This window comes from Pantherophis guttatus, chromosome 1 (assembly GCF_059756535.1).
Source record: "Pantherophis guttatus breed Tessera chromosome 1, ASM5975653v1, whole genome shotgun sequence".
NCBI lineage: Eukaryota > Metazoa > Chordata > Lepidosauria > Squamata > Colubridae > Pantherophis > Pantherophis guttatus.
In genome coordinates, this window is record NC_142063.1 from 314524121 (window position 1) to 314551110 (window position 26990).

At 38.3% G+C, this 26990-nt stretch overlaps 1 protein-coding gene across 3 annotated transcripts in view; it reads right to left on the reverse strand.

The window, feature by feature from the left end:
- FANCL (FA complementation group L) overlaps positions 1–26990 on the reverse strand; it is a 65389-nt gene that overhangs the window by 14727 nt on the left and 23672 nt on the right. For all 3 annotated transcript variants that reach the window (XM_034427327.3, XM_087883292.1, XM_034427325.3), the window contains 6 exons: positions 20227–20285; positions 19241–19301; positions 16367–16423; positions 13967–14064; positions 12563–12659; positions 5454–5522 (listed from right to left, as the gene is read on the reverse strand). In XM_034427327.3, coding sequence (XP_034283218.1) covers positions 5454–5522; positions 12563–12659; positions 13967–14064; positions 16367–16423; positions 19241–19301; positions 20227–20285 — 441 coding nt within the window. The remainder of the gene's footprint in view (positions 1–5453; positions 5523–12562; positions 12660–13966; positions 14065–16366; positions 16424–19240; positions 19302–20226; positions 20286–26990) is intronic.

Consider the following 26990-nt stretch of genomic DNA (forward strand, 5'->3'; position numbering starts at 1 on the left):
GTCAGACATGTTGTATATATTATTGATTTAATATTCAATAATTTCACTGAAGACTTAGTCATCAAAGGTAGAAATCCTCCATGCTTCTTTAAAAAATACAGTATTATCTATTTTAGTAGAACTAATCTGACTAAAAATTCAAAGGAAAAAGCAGTGCCTTAACCCATGAATAAATACCTGCAGTAATTGGACATGTTAAAAAATGAAATAGACAGCAAATGAATTTTGCTAATTAGACAAAAGAAAGTCTGTAACTGAAGTAAGTAGTTGTACTGGGACTTGTCACTGGAAAGCTCTGTATATATGGCAACTGGAACAATGGCAGCAGCCTTGCCCTTGGTACCGATTTCTGACTATTTTAAAATGTCTCCTCTGCACCAGAATCCACTGGCTGCTGCTGATCCTGCTGTGAGACACCTGCACTGGCTACTAGGCTTGTCATGATGCACAAAACCCTACCATCTTCAGCTTGACATTGTGCACGTTATAATTATTCATCCAAATGAATATGTCAGAGCAGCAGCAGCAGACCTCTCATCAGAGCACAAGAAAAATACATCAAAACATTATCAACCCAGCAGGAAGACAGGGACCATAAGGAAAATTACCCATTTTTAATACAGATGCCATAAAGCCATGTCTATTATTATATAAAAAGCAAGAGGGGGGAGAACCACCATCAAGCTTTGAGTCCAAAAGTACTGGTAGAACACAAAAAGAGAAACAGATGTTAGGGGAAATCAATTATTATATCTGAAATCTATTTAGATTCTCTTAAAACAAGTTCTGTGCTAGTATTCAAATTTTGACATTTGTCCTCTTTGAGTTAAGGATCCTGTCAACATTTTCATTAAGATGACCTACAATTGTTAGAATTAAATACCCATCAAATGTTAGAATATATATGCTGAATATACATAATACTAAGAAAAAATGAGAATCTGCCAACGAATAGCTCACTGAACATATGCAAATCTTTTAATTTTGGGAAAAAAGTTAACCTGTGTATCAGTTAATACATACATCCCTTTAGGCATAAGCAATGCCGCGCAAAGTGCAAAAAAGAAGTAAGAAACAACAAACCAAAAATAAACATGACTCATTACACTCACTTGTTTTCACTTATTTGATACTTATTCATTCCTTGCAACAGACCACATTTTATCTATTATCTTTTTACTAGCATTTGTCTAACTTAAAAGTCTTGATTTTCCCATCTTTTGCCAATTTCTACTAAGATAGACAAATCTATCTACTTGCTGTGTTTTTTGCTGTTTACATATAACTTGCAATTGTTCAGTCACTTTTCTTTGTCAAATATGACTACCTTGGTATTTGATATATTAGTTTTCAGATTCCTTCTCACTGTGTCCTACAATCTATCTAATATTCACTGACAATCATTCCAGTTCTTTAACCAACAATGTGGAATCATTTATATATGAATGGAAGTTTCCCTTACTGTGAAATACTAATCTCATCTACAAAATTTAAGTGAAACGACTACTGCAAATGATCTGGACAATATGCTCTTGATAATCCACCCGGCCCTTTGGATAAACTGAGACAACTGTTTTCCAAACACATTCTTCCCAGTTCTTCTGAGGTGTAGTCCATTCCCTGCCAAAGTCCTTCCTGTAGGTAATCTAAACCATGGTCTAGGAACCCAAAGTTCTCTGTATGGCACCATTTCTTGGGCCAGCAGTTTACTTCTAGAATCCTCTGCTCTCCCATTGGATGATGACCTTCCATAGGAAGTACAGATGAGAACTTTGTATGTCCTCTTTGTCTTTCATGCTTAGCTGTTCATAAGTCCTTTATATTGTTTTCAGGCTCTTTGTTGTGTCATTTTTCCCAACATGAAAGAGTAGAAAGGCATAATTGGTGAGCTTCGTTATTTTGGTAAGCCTCTCTGCTACATCTTTGTACCTGGGAGACATACCTCCCTTGATAGATTGGTCTGGTCTACAAATTGCTGATTGTGTTTCTTTAAAAAGTAAGTCACCTATCACCAACACATGCCATTTTTTCTTTGGGAAAATCTGAGTGACATGCTGCCTTCTATCTCCCGACTTTCTTTTTCTGGGTAGGTTTTATTGGCAGAGAATCAGATTAGCTACTGTACATACCTCTCAATCATAGTTTGGCATAAGATTGAACCAGCATCAGTCACTCCAGCAGATGACTTCTGTTGGGAGTTGGAATGTAGGAGTCTCATCTCCTCCTAGTACTGTTAAAATTCACCATCGTTTCTAATACTACTAATCATGCTATTTTGCTAGATTATCTATATGTAATATAGGATCTGAAAGCACTATTACTGTATGACTCAACTTGTACCTCAGTTAACAGTAGTGAGAGAACAATATGGGTGCCACAGAGTTTGGCTCTCTTCCTACTACTATTTAAGACTAATAAGAGAAGATCATGTATTGTTATACAATCAGTATCATTAATATGGTAAGGTTACCCAGTTATAATTCACCAACCAGAAGCAGCTGGAAATGTTTTAAGTATATATCTGCTTTTTGGAGATTATAAATCTGGACAGGCAAACACAAGCTTAGCTAAATACCAGTAAGACAATCTACAGTTTTGTCCAAATGAACATCTTGGCTCAGGATGGCCCTAATGATAGCTCTAGGTAGGGATACCATACTAATAAAGCTTCATGTCTTTGACTTTGGGGTAATTCATAACTCATGGATCCTATTGGAACAGCAGGGGAAAGCTATAGCTGGGGTGGGATATCTTACCTACATCAGTATTTGATAGAAAATGCATAACCAGGATGTTAAAAAGTTGAGACTTTAGTGTAAAGTAACACCAACACTCTGTCACTATTCTGGTTAACAAGTCTAATTAAGGTTTTGAGCTACATGATGTTATATAGGTTGGCTCAGAACACTGTAGGAACCATCTTCTCAGGATGAAATGTATCAGGCTGATTTGACTATGAAACGAGGAAGCACACAGGGTCTTGTAGCATTTCCCAAGAAATCATGCATATTCATACTATTTTTGGCAGGCTAGGATCTCCACAGACTACCTTGCAAGTCAATATATTGTTGCCAACATCCTACCAGTTAGGAAGTACATGCAGTACATCAATACACACCAATTTCTTATTTGTTGAACATGGTAACGAACTATATACATAATGAATACTTTTACACAGAATTAGGACATAGTTCTTATTTTTACCAAATACAAGTCAAAATTAAACAGCTTGCTTTTTTATTAGAGTGTATTTGTTCAGCTTATAAAATTAACAAGAAAACTTTAATGAAGATGTTGAGGCTTTTAAGAAAATGAATGAGATTATCAGAGGTTTTAATAGATCCTGACATAAATATTCACAAAATTTACCTGTGTAAAGAATTTTTTTCAAATTTACATTAATATAGTAAGGTAAAGGTAAAGGTAAATGTTCCCTTCACACATATGTGCTAGTCATTCCTGACTCTAGGGGGCAGTGCTCATCTCCTTTTCAAAGCCAAAGAGCCAGCGCTGTCTGAAGGTGTCTCCACTGTCATGTGGCCAGCATGACTAAATGCTAAAGGCATATGGAACGCTGTTACCTTCCCAACAAAGATGGCCCTTATTTTTCTACTTGCATTTTTTATGTGCTTTCAAACTGCTAGGTTGGCAGAAACTGGGACAAGTAACGGGAGCTTACCCGTTGGCACTAGGGATTCGAACCGCTGGACTGCCGACTTTTCAATCGACAAGCTCAGCATCTTAGCCATTGAGTCACCGCGTCCCTGTATTAATATAGTAGACAGTCTTAAAGCTTAATGTACTATATTTTGCTTAGAAAACAGATGCTACTGAATTAGAAGGCTGGTTACATCAGGAAAAAGAAAGAAAGATTATCCAGCTTTGAAGCTACAACCAGGTTAGAAATTTAAGGCTCTGTTGGCCAGTGGCATAGGCTTGATACCATAAGTGATTGTGAACTAGAAAGCAAATAAGGTGAGTAAATTATAATTGGCTTTTTCAAGAAAAAGGGAACTACACTGCCAATTGTCCATTGATTAGAAATAAAACCCAACACATGGTTTTGGAAATTTGGGTGAGACAGTGAGCATGAATTATTGTGTAATTTTAACATTCAGTATCTTGAAATTTCATATAGCACACAGCCACGTGTTTCAGCCTTTATTTAAAAAGTGTGTGTGCATCAGGGCTGAAGACAGATGAGCTTTTCTGTTCTTGTGCTGCTCTCTTTATACCGATGGCGTAAGAACAATACCAAAAATGTTCATTATACAGTATATGAAAAGGATGGAAAAATTAAGCATTTTGCATTCTTGCCAGAGGGGGGCATCCCATCAGCAGCAGATTTTTAATTGTGTGAAAATAAAGTATGGTTTGCAAGAATCTATCTTTAGCAACATTTTCTACCAGGATAAGATATAGTATTCACTATGTCATAAGTAATTTCTGATTAGCTGTATCTTGTAACTATTTCTGCCTGTCTCAGGTGTATCTTATTAAAGGTTCCAAGTCATCTTTATATATTCACAGAATATTTCTAAAGCCACCGCAATGCTTGCTGAGGATTTAGAAACTGCGATATGCTTGCATTCAAGTCATCAGACCTATTAAGAAACAATGAGAATTTCCAGTAAACTGCAATTAACTTGAACAAGAAACTGCAGAATCTGAATTACCATAGCCTTAGAAGCAGAAATTATATATTGCTAAAGTGCTTTCTGAACGTTGAACATCTAACTGGTAGGTTGTCAATAGCCCACATACACTTTAATCTGTTTTGCCCCAGAAGTACATCTTGTACTATCAGTTTTTATTACAGCTTTCAGATTCTATGTACATCCTCCTTTATTTTTGTACAATTCAAAGCAGCATATCTTCTGCAACCCCCCACCCCTCCCGCACACACACAATGAGTAGCCCAAAGTCACCCAGCTGGTTTGCATGCCTATTAGAGGGCCAGAATTTATATCTTCTGGGTTTCTGGTCTAGCACTTTGGCCACTACACCAAACTAGCTCTGTGTCTCAGATTATACCCGTTTATTTTTAGTAATATTAATATGAGATTGGAGATAATTTTGTCACCACAGAATAGGATTTAGAAGTAATGTTACACTAATGAAACAAAAGTTCAGTAACCATTTGGCTTGTGAATAATTCCTATTGAACACTGTTGGATATACATCCATAAGATTCACTGGAAGAAAAATTATTTCTTTCTTTCAATTTTATTTTATTCAAAATGGTGAATAATTGACATACAAACATACTCTTAAACCAGGAACTCATTTTATGGTTCACTGGGTACTATACCATTTATATTACATTCAAGATTAATTTAATTGAATTATTAATTCATAAAGTAGAAATTGTTTAAACTGTATATTAGATATGAGCCTAACATCTTCTAAAATACATACATACTTCACAAGGGAACAAATGGATGCTTGCTTACCTGTGGAGTCCAGGAAAAAGAAAACTGAACTGGTAAGTCAATAAGACAGTCTGGTTGCTCTCTGGGATACTGACACAGAAAAAAAAATAACATCCACAATGTTTATTCCTTATGAGAATTTTTTGCAGAAAAGCAAACAATAGATTGAAATAAACACATTACCTCTTTTTCATAAACAAAAAAGAAAAGCCATTCTAATAATAATTAATTAAATTTATATGCCATCTGATTCCCAGCAACTTCTAAAATACTGTATAAAGAACGAAAGGATTTTTCCAAATATTTTCCTAAATGTAGGAACATATTATTTAAAACTATTTTCTTGTCAGGAAACTGTTGGTCATTCAAATTTTAGATTCAACTGTAAAGAATTTCCTTATAGTTGGATTTCTATAGCAGTATTCAGAATTCATCCAATTCTAATAAAAAACACATTTTACATGGTATTTTAAAGTTGCTATTTACCAATTAGAATGAAAAATGTTTCCAATGTAAATAAAAAAAAAACTGAGTTGTCTAGCTTCACAGAAGCTATCATTCACACCCTACTACTGATTTCATTATGTGCATGTCTGTGTATATGTACATGTGTGCATACATGTGTGTGTATTCACACAAACACACACATAGGCACACACACACACATTTTCTCTCTCAAAAATTCTGTTCCAACTGATATGAGCTCTGTACATTGAAATGAGCACAACAGCAGCAATAAAACAAATATGGCCAATACTAAAATAGATGCATTGATTAAAATATCGATACTCTTCCCTAATTTACCTTAATAAAACTCATTATTAAAACTTATAACATCTCATATGTTTAGAGAAACCAAAGTTAAACATAAACACAATTTAAATCTTCCGAAATAAATATACCCAAATCTTGGATACTTGCCACCTACTACTTTGAATAATGTACTATTCTACTTTGTTTTTAGTCTCCCTAACTTAATTCAGTAGTAGACCACATCCAATTGACTTTTATGGTAATGAACCTGTTTCTCTGGAACTTTATATCTGCCTCTGGTAATCTCCCACTGATTCTTCACACCTGCTCCTCATCTAGGTTACACTCAAATTTATTTTCATTTCTCTGGCTACTTGGTATTCAAATTTGCACTTATATTTTATTATGTATACTATGTTTTATGTTCCCTGCTGTACTTTCCATTTTAAAAACAAAAGTTTTATGGCTTGCAAAAGCTCTTATGCTTTGTTGTTATGATATTTTCAGTCAGTTACATTAATAACTTTTGAACAAGGAACAAAATAGAAAAGGAGTGATTAAGGGAATTCATCTGAATCACAAATGAGAAGCCATATACCATTTTTTTCCTCTGCAAACTACTTTTTGGATTTGGAAAAATAAATTAAGTTACTTTAAATATCTAAATCTTGTGGAAAACAATACTATATTTAAATAAGGAATCTGTGAATTTTCAGCCTTTCATATATTAAAAAAATATTGACTAAAAAAAAGTATGGCAATAAATTGTGTGAAAACCTGTAGAAAATATAAATTTGGTAGTAGATAATTCAGCAATATAAAGGATTTGTTCAATTGGAAGAATAACAGGAACATTCAATGGAATTTACTGTTTATTAAAAGTCCAATAATTATAGTTCGAAACTACAGATCTTGTTATTGGTTACTAAATAATACAAATATCTTACATTTCTTCTGTATATATTATTAATTTATTTATCCAATATAATTACATGCACGCACACAGACACAGAATACATATGGCTCGTGTGTATACCTATATATTTTTACAATTTACTTACATTTCTTATTATACTTGCAAAATTTTCCATAAAAATAACTCTTGATGATAAAAATGTTGTAAGAAAATTAGTAGTTCCATATGTCTTTGTAAGTCCTACTTTTAATTTAAGAATTACAATATTAACTACCATTATCAAATATGAATCCAAATATGTAACCAACATGTATATCATTCAGACATTCCAAAGATTAAAAAGTAATCATTTCAGTTAGTATCATTTCATTCTAATGTAGAATTCTATAGTATCTATTTCTTTAAAGGAAATAAAACATACAATATTTTTAATAATCCATCCACAATATTTCAAACAAAATATCATTTAAAATACTGCTTCATTAATCAAATGTTATTTTGTCTCATTTTACTAGTATCATGCATATCTGAAAATGTTTTATTCTAAATATTTTTATATTTAGTTTCCCAATCTGCAAAATATGAAAGCTTCCTTTTGAACACAAAATATTTCTTTATGCATATTAAAATTGCATTGACTATAAATGCTGCTAAAGTAATTTTTGCTTTCTTCTGAAACAGTGTACTCCATAGGCAAGGTTAGCTTCTCAGTGAAATCTGCAGTAAATAATACTAGAAAGAAAAACAAGTGGTAAATGTTAAAAACTTAAATGAGGTTTTAGTATTAAATAAAAGGGCTTCAAATATAGTGCCCCAATTCTAATCAGTGAATTCCTACTTCTGAGAAGTATGGCATGAACACAACTCCCTCATCTGCCCTTAGAGCAGCATAATGTAAACTATTTGTTACATTAAAAAGTAGTTTCTTTCATTTTTCTTCCCATACAGACAATCAATGCCATAATTGTATTTATCAAATCATCACTATGGAAAGAGGGAAATAAAATTCTATGTACTCTCTTCACATTGTGCATGATTTCATAAATCTCTACTAGGTTTGTGCCTGTAAACTGTGTGTGGAAGGTTGGGGAAATCAGCATAAGTTAATAGAGGAGGAAGAAGCAAGCGGCAGAATTGTATCAATTTCCTTTCTAAATCCACATAAAGTTATTTGTTCCATTGAAGAAACATAAAATAAATAAGAGATTCCCTGAATTGACATTTTATAATTTTAGAATACTTTAAGACAAGAGGGTATTTTAACTTTATTGATTTCAGTGAGAATTCAGTTTAACATATGCTTAAATTTCTTCTTTGAAATCAATAGCCCTTGAATGTATTTTACTTTGGCAGAATTGTCCACAAAAAAAAATATTGCTTTTGTTTCTTTAAATAAATGTAACATATGAATGAACTGCTCAGAACATTTATTACATAAATTACTACAAATCAAATTCCCATGTCATCAAGCACACGTTTCATATATTAATTTTCTCCAGTGGCAAGTTTAAATGCCAGACACATTTTTAAAAAGGACAAACACAATTGATCCTTTCATCACTATAATCTTGTGAAACAGAGTTGATTGATGATCATGAGTTTCAACTAGATACTTGCATAATCTGTTCTTTGCAAGCTGCAACTAAAACAACTTTCCAGCCAATATTTTCATCTTGGATAACATAAAACAGTATAAAAAGAAACTGAATTTGAATGTTCTTGGTTTAAGTACTGTTTTGTAAGTACTGTCTCAAAAGGCATAGACAGCATTTTAAACTTTATTCCATAATATTTAATTAAATGTACATAAACACATCGAATTAACTTAAAAGATTTCATTAAAGATTTCATTCAAGTGTTTGCTCTTCATATTACTGATTAGAAAAAAAATTATATGACAAATTAAGATAACTATTTCATCTGAAAAGCACTAAAGTGCTTTCTGCAGCTGATCTAGACTATAATCCTATCCACAGTTTTGCATTTATGAAGTTATCTAAAACCAAGTCTCTGCTTTGTGAGCATGTTTAGTTAATAAGGCTATCATAAGGCTATCTATTTATTTTAAAGTATTTGTAGACCACCTCTACTCAGATTCTGGGCAGTGGGGAAAAAAAGGCTTAGCCTAACTAATGCCCCATCTCACCCCAAATTAACATCAAAGCCACAAAGCTACCTAGCTAGCCGTGATAGCGAACCTTTTCGGCACCAAGTGCCCAAAATGGAATGCACGCATGTGCCGGAGCACTGGAAACCCAAAGACCAGCTGGACGATGTGCATGTGCGCCGGCCAGCTGGTCTTCGCGTGCTCCGGAGCATGCGCACATCGGCCAGCTGAACTTTGGGTTATTGGCACTCTGGTGCGCACGAAGACCAACTGTCCAGTACGCATGTGAACGCTGGAAGCCCAAAGAGCGGCTGGTGACAGGATGTGTGCCCACAGAGAGGGCTCTGTGTGCCACCTCTGGCACGTGTGCCATAGGTTCACCATCACAAAACTATAGTAATAGAAGTAGTCATGGTTGTGGTTAGAATATCTAAGTAGAGGCTGTAAAAAAGGTTCAATGGGACCTTTGTAAAAGGTGTAAAAATCTAATGGTAGATTTGGAGCTGGGAATGAGTCTGGCAACAGTTTCCAAATACAGTTCTTTGGTGACTCGAAGATGTAGAGGAAAATTTGGAACAAACAGCTAAAAAATCCACGCAAAAGGATAGATTGTGAATAATCAGTTGAAAGGTAGCAAGCTGCAAAGCGGTCACTACCTGGGGAATTCATTATTTACTCATTGGAATAGTGAGCTTCTCTGACAGGTTTTAATGGGTTGTTACAGATAGTAAAATGTGGAAGGCAAGAGTAAGTGTGATTGATAGTGAATAATGGGAAATTGAATATTGTCATGATGATTGTGATTTTATTTTATGGTCCCACCAGTTCTTGCTTGTAGGCAAATGGTATCTCTTGCAGATCTTCTAATGCACCATAGTTGCTACTTTGTCATGTCTTTGTTTGTAGTCAGTCTATAATCTTTTTGTAGCAGTTAACCAGGTGGTCCACTGTTTCTTTAGTTTCCTTGCAGAAGTACACTTGCGGTCTAATATTGTTATTAAATTTATTTACTGCTCGTCTCGCAATCTATGGCTGTGTGATCAACAATGGCAATCACTACATTGTTTTCTCATTGTTTTCTCATTGAGTTACCTTTGTTGGAAGAACAGCCAAGAACTGGCTGTCACCTCCATCATTATCCAACAATGTCTTGGCTGGAAACCATTTCCTGAGGTGTCCAGAGGCCCTTTTCAATCTCTTTTCCATAATTTATTTTTCCAACATCCATCTCCCCATTTGTCACATCCTAACAACTTTCCCTGCAATACATCCTCTGATGTCCCATACCTTTTCAACTCTTACTAAAATTCAATCTATTTTGTAACTTGCTAAGTAAAATAATTTATTTATTTATTTATTTATTTATTTGTTTGTTTGTTTGTTTGTTTATTTGTTTGTTTGTTCAACTTGTATGCCGCCTTTCTCCAAAGACTCAAGGCGGCTTACAATGCATTTAAAAACCATATATAAAAACATTAAAAATTAAAACATTAAAAACAATTAAAACCCATTCACACCATTCATGGTCAGATCTCGCCAGATCACAAGAGTGAGATCTACGGCCCCAGGCCTGCCGGAAAAGCCAGGTCTTCACCGCTTTTCAGAAGGCCAATAGGGTGGGGATGGTCCGGATCTCAGGAGGTACCTGGTTCCAGAGAGCTGAGGCAGCCACAGAGAAGGCCCTCCCCTGCGGGCTTGCCAGCCAGCATTGTTTAGCTGACGGGATCTGGAGGAGACCAACTCTGTGGGATCTTACCAGTCGCTGGGAGCTATGCAGTAGAAGGCGGTCTCGAAGATAACCTGGCCCTGAACCATGTAGGGCTTTAAAGGTAATAACCAACACCTTGAATTGTGACCGGAGACCAATAGGGAGCCAGTGCAGCTCGTGGAGAATTGGTGTAATGTGGGTGTACCTAGGTGCACTAACGACAGCTCGCGCGGCTGCGTTCTGGTCCAACTGTAGTCTCTGAACACTTTTCAAGGGTAGCCCCATGTAGAGCGTGTTGCAATAATCTAACCGTGAGGTGACAAGGGCATGAGTGACTGTGAGGAGAGCCTCCTGATCCAAGTAGAGTCGCAGTTGGTGCACCAGGCAAACCTGTGCAAATGTCCCCCTATCCACAGCTGACAGATGTTGCTCTAATCTTAGCTGTGAGTCTAGGACACCCAAATTGCGAGCCCATTCTGAGGGGGATAATTTCTCCCCCCCCCCCAAACCAAGGATGGACAATCAACATAGTCTTTAGGAGGCAATACCCACAGCCACTCGGTCTTGTCTGGGTTAAGTCTGTCTGTTGACTCCCATCCAGACCCTCACAGCCTCCAGGCACCAGCACATCACATCCACCGCCTCACTGAATTGACGCGGGGTAGAGATATACAGCTGGGTATCATCAACATATTGCTGACACCTCACCCCTCATATCGTCGGATGATCTCACCCAGCAACTTCATATAGATGTTAAATAGGAGGGGAGAGAGGACCGAACCCTGAGGCACCCCGCAAACGAGGGGCCTAGGGGTCGACCTTTGTCCTCCTACCAACACCGACTGTGACCGACCAGAGAGATACTCCACTCCCAACTCCCTTAGTCATCCCAGAAGTATACCATGGTCAATGGTATCAAAAGCTGCTGAGAGGTCAAGTAGCACCAAGATGGAGAAATGACCCCATCGGGCTCGCCAAAGATCATCCATCAGTGTGACCAAGGCAGTTTCCGTGCTGTAGCCAGGCCTGAAGCCAGACTGAAAAGGGTCTAGATAATCCGTTTCCTCCAATGACCGCAGGAGCTGAAGTGCCACCACTTTCTCTACAACCTTTCCCACAAAGGGTAGGTTGGAGACTGGACGAAAGTTCTTTAATTCTGCTGGGTCCAGGGAAGGCTTCTTGAGGAGGGGCTTTACAACTGCTTCTTTTAATGGTTGGGGGAAGGCCCCTTCCCTCAAGGACGTGTTAACTAAAGCCTGGAGCCAGCCTCGTGTCACCTCCCTGCTGGCCAAAACCAGCCAGGAGGGGCACGGGTCCAACAAACAAGTGGAGGAATTCAATTGAGTCTTTGATAAATATTTGAAATCCAACAATAGAAATAGAGAAATCTAATTCTCATATCAATCTAGAACACTGCCTAGATGAGATCATTAATTCCTCAAGCTAAATCCAGAATTGACCCTTGGTACCATTAGCTCCTTTCTATTAGAAACCTCTGTTTCAATTTTGCTGAATAATTTAAATTGAAAACAAAAGCAATTCTTAAGATACAAATGATTACATATGATTATTCAATAGCCATAAAATCTTGTGTGTGGCAGTTTCATCAAGTTATGATTTCCCCCCAACATTTTAAAAACTCTTACTTTTGAATTGAATTTCAAAGTGATTTGATGATCCCGACCAGAAGAGTCTTCAGCTTTTAACCTGATAGTACTAAAAGCAGGATCAATAAACAGAACCCTACAAGAAAGAAAACAAATTCTGAAGTAACTCTATTAGTAATCAATTTGTATTAATTTTTCTAAATATATTAATTGGAAATCATCTATATGAGTCCTTTTTGCTTTCATAAATTTACTCCTGTTAATATGTAAGTAAACTTTGATTCAGTCATATACTTTTTGAGTTATTTATACGATGGGTCAGAACGCATGCTGTGGAAATGAACACCATATTTTCAGTTTTCTATCACTGGAACCTTTGGCATATAAAGTATGATTCTGTCAGCCTTTATTTCTACATATTACACTTCCTGGCAACATTTTCATCTTTTTTTACAGTTACTTTTTATATACTGATCCAGGACCCGCACTTGCAGGAAAATACAACGAAGTGGATATTTAGATATAGGTATATAAACACACACACACACACACACACACACACAACTGGTTTATACTCTTAAGCATATTTCTCACAACACTGTTTTGCCTGGAGCTATAAAACTAGCTTTAACATAAAACATTCTTTCAAACAAGTGAAATAGTCCAGAGACAGAATTATTTTTTAAAATTTATTCTAGAGGTAGATATTCAAAATGGTAATAGCTAAAATTAGGAGAGAAAATGGCGGATAAAAGTTTTAATTGTAACCCATCAGGGTTATTTCTCTCACCTGCTTGTCCACATAATAATATTTCTTTTTCCTTGTTCATTTTGGCCTGCACTAATCACATTAGTCCAGGCAGTCGCTACTGAAAGTTATTAAGGTGAGATAGGTAGAAATATAAAGGCTGATTGATCACATCATGGCATATTGTACCTGCTTTTCCAAAACAGAATGATTGCTGGTAGCAATATACTGTACACTATCTTTGTATTTACCCTATCAGGTAGGGTATCAGAATATAAATGAAGTGACCCTCTAACAATATTCTTCCTTAAAAAACATTCTGACTTTCTGACAGAAATCAGGCTGAATTAGAAAGGAGTCAGACTCAGTTCTTATAAGCCAAAAGTTAAGCTAGATACCAGTTACCCTAAGTACAGAGCAGGAAGTCCAAAATACTAATATCCTAAAGTAAAGTGGGAGTTTTGCTCTAAGTAATCAAATTCAGAAGAAGAGCTATTATAAGTATAAATGACATTAGCTTTAATATAGTATTAAGATTTTAAACTTTATTAAATATTGATTAACTATAACTATTTAAAAAGCAAAAATGTAAGTACTGAAATAATTAGAGCAAAATCCAATATACTGTATATAAATATTTTAAAAGCTGGCAGGTAAACTTTTTGGTATTTGCAAAAGATAATAAACATGAATACTTATTCCATCCCAAATTTTCTATATCTCCGATGAGGCCAGAATAATATTGTGGAGGTGGTTGAGCACACAATTCTTCTGTGTTTTTCAAAGCAAGTTCCTGTTTTTATTTTTTAAAAAAAGTTTATTTAGTTCATTTTTTGTGACTTGGTGTCTGTCTGTCTGTCTGTCTGTCTGTCTGTCTGTCTGTCTATCTGTCTATCTGTCTATCTATCTATCTATCTATCTATCTAATCATCTACCAAATCTATCTATGAATTTTAAAATTAAAACCAGAAATATTTCTCCTTATATTCCTGTTCAGTATGACATACACTAAAACTATTCACGTTACTCAGAAATAAACTTGAAAATAACCAAAGTGATTAGGTGCAAGTAATTGTTCAAAAGTTCATAAATATACAACTACCTGAAAGTAAACCCAACTCAGTTGGGCTCATTTCTCATAGATATCAACTGGCTGCAATTCTAGTCATGACAATTTTAGACGGATAGCAGGAAAGTCTCTTGGCTAAAACAGAAAATCCTTAATCCATTAAACTGCTTTTAAACACTTGGCTAGCAACCCCTTCACATTTTAAACAGGTATTATTCCATGCATATATGCATATATATGAAGTATGTATCAGATTTTAAAAAATGGTAATAGTCAAACACTCTGGCTAAAAGCACACTTTAAAAAGAAAGGGATCCATTAAATGAATGGCTGTCTTAATGGGAAGATACATATAGAAAATTCTCAACATCAGCACAATCCCTCTAGGAATATAGTGCAGCTTTTTAATTGCACTTAGTTAAAAAAAAATGAAGCTGAGAAGGAATTTTTGGTGACCATATTTGAGAATAAAAAATAACCTAAATAATCTAAATAAATTAAAAGTAATCTGATAACAATCTCATAAATGTATTATTATGATGTTATCATAACATTGGATTCTTTTCCTCTTATTATTCTTTTCCTCTATCACCACCCATGTGCTCAAGATGACTAAAAACAGAGAAGACTACAAAATCCAATTTCAATTCAGTTTCTAAAAGTTCAATTTTTAAAGGATTATCTGCGATAAATACAGTATTTTCTCTAGATAATGTACTCATGCAAACCACAAACTATGCAGCATTGCAATGCTGAATTTACACTTAATTTTTTACATTCAATAGCTTTGTGCGAGACAAAACTGGCTTTTTTGCTTTAATCTTTTTTATAAAATCAAGGTATAAAGATGTGGATTTCATAGCACAGGGAGGGAAGGGCATATCCTTAGAAAACAATTAACATACAAAATAATAATTAAAAGATAGGCTTTTTCATGGGAGTTAAGGGACTAGTTAACATGAGCCTTATTTGTGCTCTTTATAGTCTTCTTTTAAGGGCTATATGAGTGCTACAATAAGGGAGCAATAAATCTTTAAAAGAATTAATAATTTTGAAAAGTCATAAAATAATGGAAGGTATGGAAAAGTCTATGATAAAAATGTCAAAAGAACTATCTAAAAGGTACACTTATACCACATTATATGCTGTATTTGCTACAAAGGATTTCTTGAATGGCATTCTCTGAGCAGCAAAATATTGTTATGCTTTAAAGAGAAAAGTCAAATCCTCTGTAGTAATAATTGCACTCTAAACATTTTAAGCAAAGTACTATTTACAGACTCAGAAAAGGGAATTAAAAGGGGAAAGCACACTGAAGCAGTGAAGTTTGCTACAAATGAAATATTCATATTTTATTTATGACATGAATGAAAATAGTTCTTGTGGAACCTGTCACCAGACTTAATTTTACTAAAGTTATTATTTCTACTTACCACTATAAAATCGGAATTTGTTATTATTATTTATTTATTAAACTTATAGGCCACCTATCTTACCTCAAGATAACAACGAAAGATATACCCCTATATCAGAATCATGCACTGTACATGGTAGTGCTCAAGAATGTACTGTAAATATATACATAAGCTATTAAATGTACTATAAATGTATGCATAAGCTACTAGATTCATAAAGCTAATTCTTAATAAGCACACGAGGAAGAAAAATGGACATTAAATACAGGTACTCCTTGTTCTGTCTTATCAATATTGATCCTACCCATGAAAAACTGAAGACTATTTATTATTAACAACAAAATAACTATCTAGTTTGCATATTGACTGTTTATCATCACAAAAATGATTTTATAACAGCTAGTTTTTCAGGAGTAGATTTATAACTATTGACTTGAAAAGTGAAATTTACAAGCAATAGCATTATCCTGTACAGATAACTATTTCTTACAAGGATTTTACTTTAAAATGTAGGTATTAAAATTATTAATGAAATGGATACCTTGTTCATTATAGCATTAATGATAATCAACAAATTGGTATCAGTAGTCCTCTGCAAAATTGTAACTCACCAAAATAGTCTTCAACTCTACCATGAAACTGACTAGATCTGATGAATGTTCCAATCTCTGAAAAACAATTTTTTGTTAATGACTTCATCAATTTCTTTTTATATTATGCTAGATATGGACTATTTTTTTCAACATTTAGCTGGCAAGTGAGGTTGAAGACTCACATGAAATTAGCACTGGTGTATAGTTCAGAAGGCAGATAGTTAAAATGTCTACCTCTTTCTGGACATTGCCAGTTAAATAGATTTCCACCATTACCCCAAAAATCCCACTATGTTGTTTATACACTCCCGATTAGGAAAAGTGGAGGTTGAAAGCATTCATGAAAAAAAAAAAAAAAACCTGACAGGGAACTAAGAGATTAAATGCACATCAAAGTAATTCACTAGAACAGGGGTCTCCAAAACCCAGTCTGTGGAGCAATACCAGTCCACGGCCAGTTCGGAACCAGACCACAGAGCTGGAGGTGAGCTGAAGGCATGTCCTCCACCTCCAGATATGCGGTGAGTCTGCAGGGATTGGGGCTGGGTCAGGACAACAGCAGGGCAGAAGCTGTCTTGCCCAGTGCAAAGGTTTCCTGCCAGCTGCGCTTGTAAATGGCTTGCCAGGCCTGGGCTCCGTGTCCTTCTTCCTCCTGCTTTTGTTACCTCTTCCTCCTCCTGTTCCTCTTCCTCCTCCTTCCTCTTCCTCCTTCTCTTCTTCCTCACTTTCCTCCTCTCCCCCTCCTGGCATCCCAACCAGGCTCACACTCCCTTCATGCAACTCTCCAGATTTGCAGGCCAAATGTGTGTCACCCAGCTTGCAACCCAGGGCTCCCCCAAAGCCTCATTGGTGACCCCCAAGGTGTGTGTAGGGGAGTGTTTTTTCCTCAGGGTGCAAATAGGAGTGGGGAGAAGCTACTTCTCCCCTTAAGTGCTGCATCTCCAAGGGAATCACTCTCTAGTTTGAACCTTTTCTAAGGCCACTGAGCTCCGTTATGCTTCAACTCGCGTTTCTCGCTTTTGTTTTGATACTCAAGGATGCCTCATGTGTTTTGACCACAGCTTGCCTGCTTCTCGCAGTCTGGTTTGGTGTATGTGCTTGTCTGTGTATTGTGTGTGTGTGTGTGTGTGTTTAAAAGGCTTTCACTGCTTGGAAACCAAGTCTTTGCAAGCTGAGACGGCTGTGCGTTTCAGGTTTCTTTGCAAAGCGGCACTGCTCTGCAGAGTTGGTTCTCATTCTCTCTCTCTCTCTCTCTCCCTCCCCCCTCCCCCACTCTTTTCTCAGCACTTCCTTAACATGCTGGGTCTTTGGTTTTTCTGGAAGGCTGAGTTAGGATTCTTTCTTTTCCCCCAATTCCTTCCCACTTTCTTAGAAACAGAAAGTCACTGGTGTAATCTGGAAAGGAAACACTATGCTGAGCCATTGCAAAGTGCAAGCAGTGGTCATTCACACTTCTTTCTGCTTCCCTGGGTCTTTGATTGAGAGTTTCCTCTGGAGCAGAAGCAGAAACCCTTTTCCCATGAAAGCTTTCCCATGTCTTTATTCTGATTTCCCCCAAAGCAAAAGAAAGCCTTTTCTCGTGAAGGCTTCCCTGTGTTTTTATTCTGATTTTCCTCTGGAACAAAATCATCTGGTGGCAGGCCTTAAGTCAGAATCCCATACTTATTTTAGTCTGTGCATGGCCCACTTATTATTTTATTTACCACTTCTGTCCATGCCTCTTTCCCGCACTACACACTTGTCTCAGTCAGTTTTGGTAATTGCAACATCCTATCTTTCTGAAGCAGCATTTTCTGCAGTGACCACAACTAAAACAAGATTACAGAATAGACTGAACATAAGCAACACACTATCTCCCATCACTCCCAGGTGACAGTTTAGGTCCCATCTCAGGGCTTCCCACTGATTCTGCATTATGGTGAGCTGTATAATTATTTCATTATATATCACAATGTAATAATAATATAAAGTGCACTGTTTATTTATTTATATAATTTACAATAAATGTAATGCACTTGAATCATCCTGATACCATCCCCCTCCCCCCGGGTCCATGGAAAACCTGTCTCCCATGAAACTGGTCTCTGATGCCAAAAAGATTGGGGACCACTGCACTAGAGTACAAAGCTATTTCCTGACAATAATTTTCTTAATATAGACAATGAAGGCTACACAGGTAGATCTAGAGATACAACAGTCAATTACCGAATGTACAAAGTTATGACAGACATCCCAAAAGCACATACGATCCTGTTTCAAAGTTACAATGTTTGCAGGGCCCGTGATCATTTGCCCTTATGACTGACTACAGGAATGCTGCATTGCCCCCACCTTCTGCCCTGATATGACCCCTGCAGTACCTGGGCCTGTTCCCCATGTCTCCTGGAAGCAATCGTCATTTTCAGTGTTCTGACAATTCCTTGCAGAAAATGGCAGTGGCTTTCTGCCCTGATCAGCTGCCCATTAGGAGATTGAAAACCTCTTCCTAGGTTTTCTTGCTAGGCTTTGGAAAACCAGATCCTACATGCTGAGGCGGCAGCTTCAGGATGAGCTTCCCCAAACCCTATCCTTGCTTTAAACTCTTCTTTCAAGCATTTTTGATGTTTTATTTTCTTATTCGATAGATCTTATTGCTCAGCATTTCCTATACATTCTTCTTTGCCTTAACAGTTATAGACATATGACTCCAGAACTGACCTTCCTGCTTCAGAGAAGTATTCACTGTTGGGTTCTCTTTGTCCCTTAGAATTAAGGTAATAATTTGTTGTGATTTTGATAAAACCCATAATCCATGTACTATGAAACATTTCAATAAAAATCAATATAGCAGTCATGATTTTCAAATAAATGTAGATTCTATCATTTTTTTTTAAAAAAAGTTTGAACGGATACCTGCTTTAAAATCAGATGATATCCATGAAGCAACTTTTTCAGATGCCAGCTACATTGAATCCTATAGAAATAAAATGTTTTCATGTTCAATTCAACCTAACATCAACCAAACATTCAAATTTTATATATATATTCTGAAATATCAATGAACAAATGGTGATAACAATGTCAGAATTTAGAAGACATTCTACCTTTGAAACATCTTCAGACATTTCTTCATGTCCTATTTTCCCCAATTGTTCCCATTTCCTTTCCTTAAATAAGGATGCTGAGTTTTGTTATATCTTAATCAAATTTTATTGTGCATATTTATAAAACTTTAAATTTAAAAAGCCCTAGAAAGCCAAACTTGGGCTGATCCTTAAACTTCTTGCACACAGTGTAAAGTATGACTCAACTTTGAAAAGTGAGACATACAAGTTATCATATGAGTCAATCTGGCAAGAGTAATGATGCAGTAACGTGGGGCTTGACTTGATAGGAATATCCATACATTAATGCAGAATTTACCAAGCTAGATCTGAGAGAGATTATCTGAAAAATGAGTGCATCTTGATGTAATAGATACATCATACAAATAGCATGTGCTATGAAACAGAACACTGCAGTGTATATCTTACTGTCAAGTTGGGAAAGGAAGATGTTGCTTTCTTGGGAGCAATGAAAATATTTTAGTTTTCTAACAGTCACTTATTACCTGAATATAACTTCAATTTGATTGATTCTAAGACCAAATACATCTTTCTAGTTATATTTCTGTAGTTCTAGCCCCCAGAATTAGAAAATATTTCCTCATTTCCATAAATTGCATTAAGTGTTCTCAAATGATGACTTGACTAATTAACTAGTATCAAGATCAACTAATAACAATTCAGTCACTAAAATTGCTGACATATTGAAAATATCTTCAAGTCAAATTAATTTCTTGTAGGAAAATGAAATGATTTTGAAATGAAAACAGTATGTAAAGCAATTATGCTCCTTACCTAGCATTTTTCAACTGACCATCCATTGGTAACAATATCCTTATGTGAAAGTCTCTCCCCTGAAAATACAAAACCACATTAGGCATAATATTTTCAGATATATGTATTTAGCAAAACCTACATGTTTGAGCATATCAGGGATTTTAAAAGATACGTTCTAATATTAATTTTTTACACTTTTTAATTTAATTTGCATTTAAATTCATATATTTAAAACCTACACAGTATATACAATAATAAAACTAACAGTGACACTAAATTGTCAATATAAAACAATAAAGATTATTTACTCAATAACAAGAGACAAGTATAGCAATAAATGGACCAATAATCAGCCTTTGTATAGGTTTTCTACTTATGATTTGATAAAGGAAAGACATGAGAGAAGAAAAAAGAAACTAGGAGCAAAACCAAGATTTTTAAAATAGTCAATACTCGTGAATATAACCCAGGGGTGAAATGCTACCAGTTCGGGCAAACCAGTAGCGGAGATTGGGGCTGGTTCACCGAACCAGTAGCAACTGCTGGCTGGCTACGCCCCTGAACCAGTCAGCGGCCCAGAGCCCTGCCATGCTTGCCTACCTTCCACGCTGCCTTCCAGCTTGCGAAGGCAGGCAAGCAGAAGGCCACGTGGAAAGCAGGCAAGCATTCACGGCGGAGAAGGAAGAAAGTGAATGGCGGCAGCGCAGCACATGCACATGTGCAGCAGCCCCGGAATGTCCGCAGCTAGCCTGCCCTCCCGGAGCACCGCCGTGGCACCGCCGTTTGCTTTCATCAGCCGCAGCAGGCAACCGTGTGCGGGCCACGGCGCTACCATTCGCTTTCTTCTTTCTCCTGCCATAAAATGAAAGTGAACGGTGGTGGGGTTGCTTCGGGAGGGTTAGGGAGGGCAGGTAGATGTGTGCACACTATGCAGCCAGGCGGGGAGGGAGAGCAGTGGCAGAGGCGGCCCCTTCGAAGCACAGCGCACGGAGGTGAAGGTGGGGAAAGCGGCAGCAGTGTGCCTGTTGCTGCGGAGACACTGTGATTGCTCAGCTAGGGCAGTCTCAGTGGGGGCTGCATTGGCCTCTCCGCCTGCACCATGTCCCGCGCAACTATAAGTGCGGCGACCTGGTCTTTGACAAGATGAAAGGCTACCCGCACTGGCCTGGCAAGCACCACCAAACAGGCTGAAGGGAAAGCGCCGCGATCTCTGCGGTGGTGTGGCCGGGCCTCTCCCTCTCCCCACGTGTTTATGAAGGGGAGCGTGGGTCTGGTAAGTTTCGCTACAAAAAGCCTGCAGCTGCTGCATCTTTCGGCACAAGAAGCACCTCCAGGCACACCAAAAAAAAAAAAAAAGAGACTACGGCTGCAGGCATCTTGTGACAGGGTAAAATAGGGTTTTGGAATAGAAAATAGAAATTAAAAAATTTTTCCTACCGGGTTCTGTTGGCGTGGCTTGGTGGGGGTATCATGTGACCGAGTGGGTGTGGCTGTGAATGATGTCAAGTTGGTCACACCCACTCAGTCACAGGAATCCCCCACCAAGCCACACCCACAGAACTGCTAGGGAAATTTTTTTTAGATTTCAGCACTGATATAACCCACACAAAGAAAAGCTCTTTTGGGAATCTTCCATAATTTTTAATAGTGGGAATGGGATCCTGAGAGAGTATAAGAAACAGTGATCTATTCCAGACCTGGGCAATTTACAGCCCTTGGGCTACATCCAGGCCTTTGACTGTCCTTGTCTGGCCCACAGTGGCAGTGGGGGAGGCAAGGGGCAGCGGCAGGACAGTGGCCATCCATGATCACAGCTTCTCATTAAAACTACAGGTAGTCTTCGACTTATAACCATTCTTTTAGTGATCATTTGAAGTTAGGACCCTGAAAAAAGTGACTTATAATCAGCTTTCACACTTACAACTGTTGCAGCATTCTATAGTCACATGATCAAAATTTGGGTGCTTGGCAACTAGCATGTATTTATGACAGTTGCACTCTTCCAGGGTCATGTGATTTGTACCTTTCCAGCTGGCTTCTGGCAAGCAGAGTCAATGGAAAAAAGCCAGATTTGCTTAATAGCTGCATGATTCACTTAACAACTGTGATGATTTGCTTAACATCTTTTCCATTGCACAGCAAGGCACAACTTATTTAACAATTGCCTTGCTTTGCAATGGAAATTTTGGGATCAGTTGTGCTCATAAGTCAAGGACTACCTGTAATCATCTCATTTAAGAATATATCTTTTTAATTCCAGTGGTCTATTTGTTTATCATAAATAGGTTTCAGATTCTGAAGAAAATCAGAAATTTGTTTCTCTCATATGGCTAATACCGTGTTTTCCCGAAAATAAGACCTCCCTGGATAATAAGCCCAATTGGGCTTTTGAGCACATGGGCTTAAAATAACCTCCCCAAAAATAAGACAGACAGACAGACAGACAGACAGACAGACTTTCTTTCTTTCTTTCTTTCTTTCTTTCTTTCTTTCTTTCTTTCTTTCTTTCTTTCTTTCTTTATTTATTTATTTATTTATTTATTTATTTATTATTTTATTTGATTTTTATACCGCCCTTCTCCAACAGGACTCAGGGCAGTGAACAGCCAAGATAAAAACATAGCATACAAAATTTAAAACAATTTAAAAAGATATTAAATAGTTTCGGCCCACAATATAAAAACACCCCAATAAAATCAATTTACAAATTAAAACCAAAAGATGGGATCAAGCCAGCCGGGCTAGATGAAATAAGTGAGTTTTAAGGGCCCAACGAAAAGTACGGAGATCCGGGATCATTCGTATCTCTGGGAATAGGTCGTTCCAAAGGGCGGGTGCCGCCACAGAGAAGGCTCTCCCCCTGGGGGTCACCAGCTGACATTGTCTGGCCGACGGCACCCTGAGGAGGCCTTCTCTGTGCGAGCGTACTGGCCGGTGGGAGGCTATTGGCGGCAGAAGGTGGTCTCATAGATACTCAGGCCCTAAGCCATGGAGCGCTTTAAAGGTAGTCACCAACACCTTGAAGCGCACCCGGAAGACCACTGGGAGCCAGTGCAGCTTGCGCAGGAGGGGTGTCACATGGGAGCACCCCGTCGCTCCCATAATCCCCCGCGCGGCCGCATTCTGGACCAGTTGGAGCCTCCGGGTGCACCCCAAGGGAGCCCCATGTAGAGAGCATTGCAGTAGTCCAGGCGGGAAGTGACGAGTGCTTGAGTGACCGTGCATAAGGAGTCCTGATCCAGAAAGGGAGGCAACTGGCGTATCAGGCGAACCTGATAAAAAGCCCCCCTGGCCATGGCCGTCATATGCTCTCCTAAAGACAGCTGTGCGTCCAGGAGGACGCCCAAGTTGCGCGCCCTCTCCATGGGGGCCAATGACTCGCCCCCAATAACCAGCGATGGCACCAGCTGGCTATATCGGGACACCGGAAGCCACAACCACTCAGTCTTAGAAGGGTTGAGTCGGAGCCTGTTTCTCCCCATCCAGGCCCGCACGGCCTCCAGGCACCGGGACATCACTCCAAGGGCATCATTGGGGTGGCCTGGGGTGGAGATGTACAGCTGGGTGTCGTCAGCGTACTGATGGAACTCCATCCCGAAGTCACGGATGATCTCACCCAGCGGCTTCACATAAATATTGAACAGGAGGGGCGAGAGGACCGACCCCTGCAGCACCCCACAAACAAGGCGCCTCGGGGTCAACCGCTGCCCCCCTGCCAACACAGATTGCGACCGGTCAGAGAGATAGGAAGAGAACCACCGCAAAACGGTGCCCCCCACCCCCAACCCCTCTAACTGGCGCAACATGATACCATGGTCGATGGTATCAAAAGCCGCTGAGAGATCTAACAGGACCAGGATAGAGGAGCAACCCCTATCCCGAGCCCTCCAAAGATCATCCACCAACGCGACCAATGCCGTTTCCGTGCTATGCCCAGGCCTGAAGCCGGACTGGAGCGGATCTAGATAGACAGCTTCATCCAGGTACTGTGGAAGCTGCCGTGCCACCACACTCTCAACAATCTTCGCAACAAAACGAAGGTTGGAGACTGGACGATAGTTAGCCAAAACAGCCGGATCCAGAGAGGGCTTCTTGAGGAGGGGCCTCACCACCGCTTCAAGGCAGCCGACTTAGTGAAGGGGTGGGCGTAGCCAGCACAGGAAGCAGCCCTTCCCTTCCCCAGTCAGCTAATGGCAGCTGGGCCCCTTAATCACGACCCGCGGATCACTGGGCTGATCGGGAGCTGCCTCTGGTTCTATCTCTCTGGGCCCCTGGAGGTGTTTCTTGCATACTCTTGCCAGCCCTAGCCCTGCCGTGGCACCAGGCAACCTCGCAGCTGAGGGCCCTTTGTTGAGTCCTGATCCAGGGCTCACCATATCTGGGGGTGGAGGGGCACGGAGCTCCAACCATCAAAGCTGTCGAGTCCAACATGTGAGGCGGTGGCAGCAGGACACATCAGGAGAGCACCGGCCAGCTGCTCATCAGCAGGCCGCTCTCCTGGCCATGAGCGGCACCAGCATGCAATGAGGTGTGCGGCCGGCACAAAGAACAGGGAGGCGACGGCAGCAACGGGACTTCCAGCGGCAGCTCAACACAGCAGCAACCATGAGGTGACCACGCTCACCGCCTCCTGCACCTCCAAAATAAGACACCCCCTCCAAAAAAATAAGGCCAAGCTCTTATTTCGGGGGTTCCAAAGATATAAGACAGGGTCTTATTTTTGGAGAAACATGGTATATAATTATTATAATTTTGTTTTCTGTTTTCCTAGTTATGTTATACATTTGTAAAGCTAGTAATTCCCACAAACATCCAGATGCCTCTTGTATATGGCTAGCCGAATTTTCACTGTATCATTTATATAGAGATTGAATATGAAAGAAAAGACTAGTTCATATCTCAGAAAATATCGTCGATAACTTAGAATGACATTATGTGTTCAATAACACTTGAATCTACTATTTAAAATGTCATGTGCTAATATTACAGGTTATGGAATTTGAAAACAAATACAGAAAATGTATAAAATCCGGCTATTTCAATTTTGTGTACTCTCATAAAATCACTAAAACTAAAATGTTAGTTTCCCAGTATAGTTCATAAAGCTCTAATTTGAAAAACTATTAATGCCAAGGTTGGTGATTAAACATTAATTTTTTTCAACATTTCTACAAAACACTAGAATTTCAAAGAACTTGTCATAATGTAATCGGAAGTACAGAGAAGCATAATTAATGTATCCTATTGCCTTTAGTTTCATAGTATATTGTAACTCTCACTTCTATTATATTTAAATAGCCTTTTTTTTTAAATAAAAAGCAGATGTAATTGTCAATTGCAAAGGTCAAATAACTATAATTTGGCATATCATTACTTTTTAAAAAACCTACAAACCCTCCCCCCTTTACTGGAAAAAATAAATGTATTGTAGACATAAATTATAAATGGGCAGTAACTTTAAAAATATTAAATGAGGAGAGGAGAACATTTCTTTCCTTTTCCCCAATTGTTTTTTGCAAACAAGGGTATTTTTCCAAGTGTACTTTATTTTGTAAGCTAGAAATAGATGGGTAGTTTAGAAAATAAGTGATGCAAACTCTTGAAAAGTAGAAAGAAAATACAATAAAAGTAATGTATGCTTAAATAATACTCTTTTCTCCTATGATAGGACATTCTCCCAATGATAGGAAGTTATTTTTTCCTTGATACTATTGCTCCCAGCAGTTGTTTCCCTAGAGCTTGTGTTTCTCAACCTCAACCACTTTAACTTCAACTCGCAGAACACTGCTGTAGAATACAAATAGTCCTCGACTTACACGTTTTAGTGATTGTTCGAAATTGTAACAACACTGAAAAGTGACTTATGACCATTTTTCACAATTACAACCATTGCCGCATCCCCACAGTTAGTGATCAAAATTCAGATGCTTGGCAACTGACTCATATTTATGACAGCTGCAATGTCCTGGGGAGTCATGTGATCACCTCTGTGACCTTCTGACAAGGAGAATCAATGGGGAAGCCACATTCATTTAACAATCATGTTATTAAGTTAACAGCTGTAGTGGTTCACTTAACAACTGTGGCAAGCAAAATCGTAAAATGGGGCAAAACTCACTTAACAAATGTCTCATTTAGCAATAGAAATTTTGGGTTCAATTTTGGATGTAAGTTGAGAACTACCTGTATATCCCATGATTCTAAACAAATAGGCCTTCTTATCCTGGCAGAAAATAGAGATCGTAGTGTACCTAATGCGGAGGACAGAACTGGAAGTCTAACAACTTAAGGCTGGGAATCCTACTGTAAATGGGTTTTCCAGCGCTTCAAAAAGCCCAACACTTTCAGGTTGCTTACTATACAATGTCCTAAAAATGCTTTTTCAGGAGGCAACTGTTTTTTGTTTGAAAACATTTTGCTTCTCATCCAAAAAGCTTCTTCAGCTCTGACAGGATAGTGGGGAATGGAAGGATTTATATCCTTGCAGACAGCTGGTCATTTGCATCTTTTTAGAGCAGGGGTGTCAAACTCATGGTGTCATGTGGTATATCGGGACTTTTTCCCCTTCGCTAAACCGGGTCTGGGCGTGGCCAGTGCGTGACGCATCCGGCCCACAGGCCATAAGTTTGACAGCCCTGTTTTAGAGGGTCTTTGAAGCACTTGGAGTTTATCTGTGTCCTCGGGTGTCCTGAGTAGTGCTCCCAATTCCTGTAGTCTGCAGTTTTTCCCTCTGGAAATACATTCCTACTCCCACCATTCAAAGGGTGTTCATCCCAAATTAT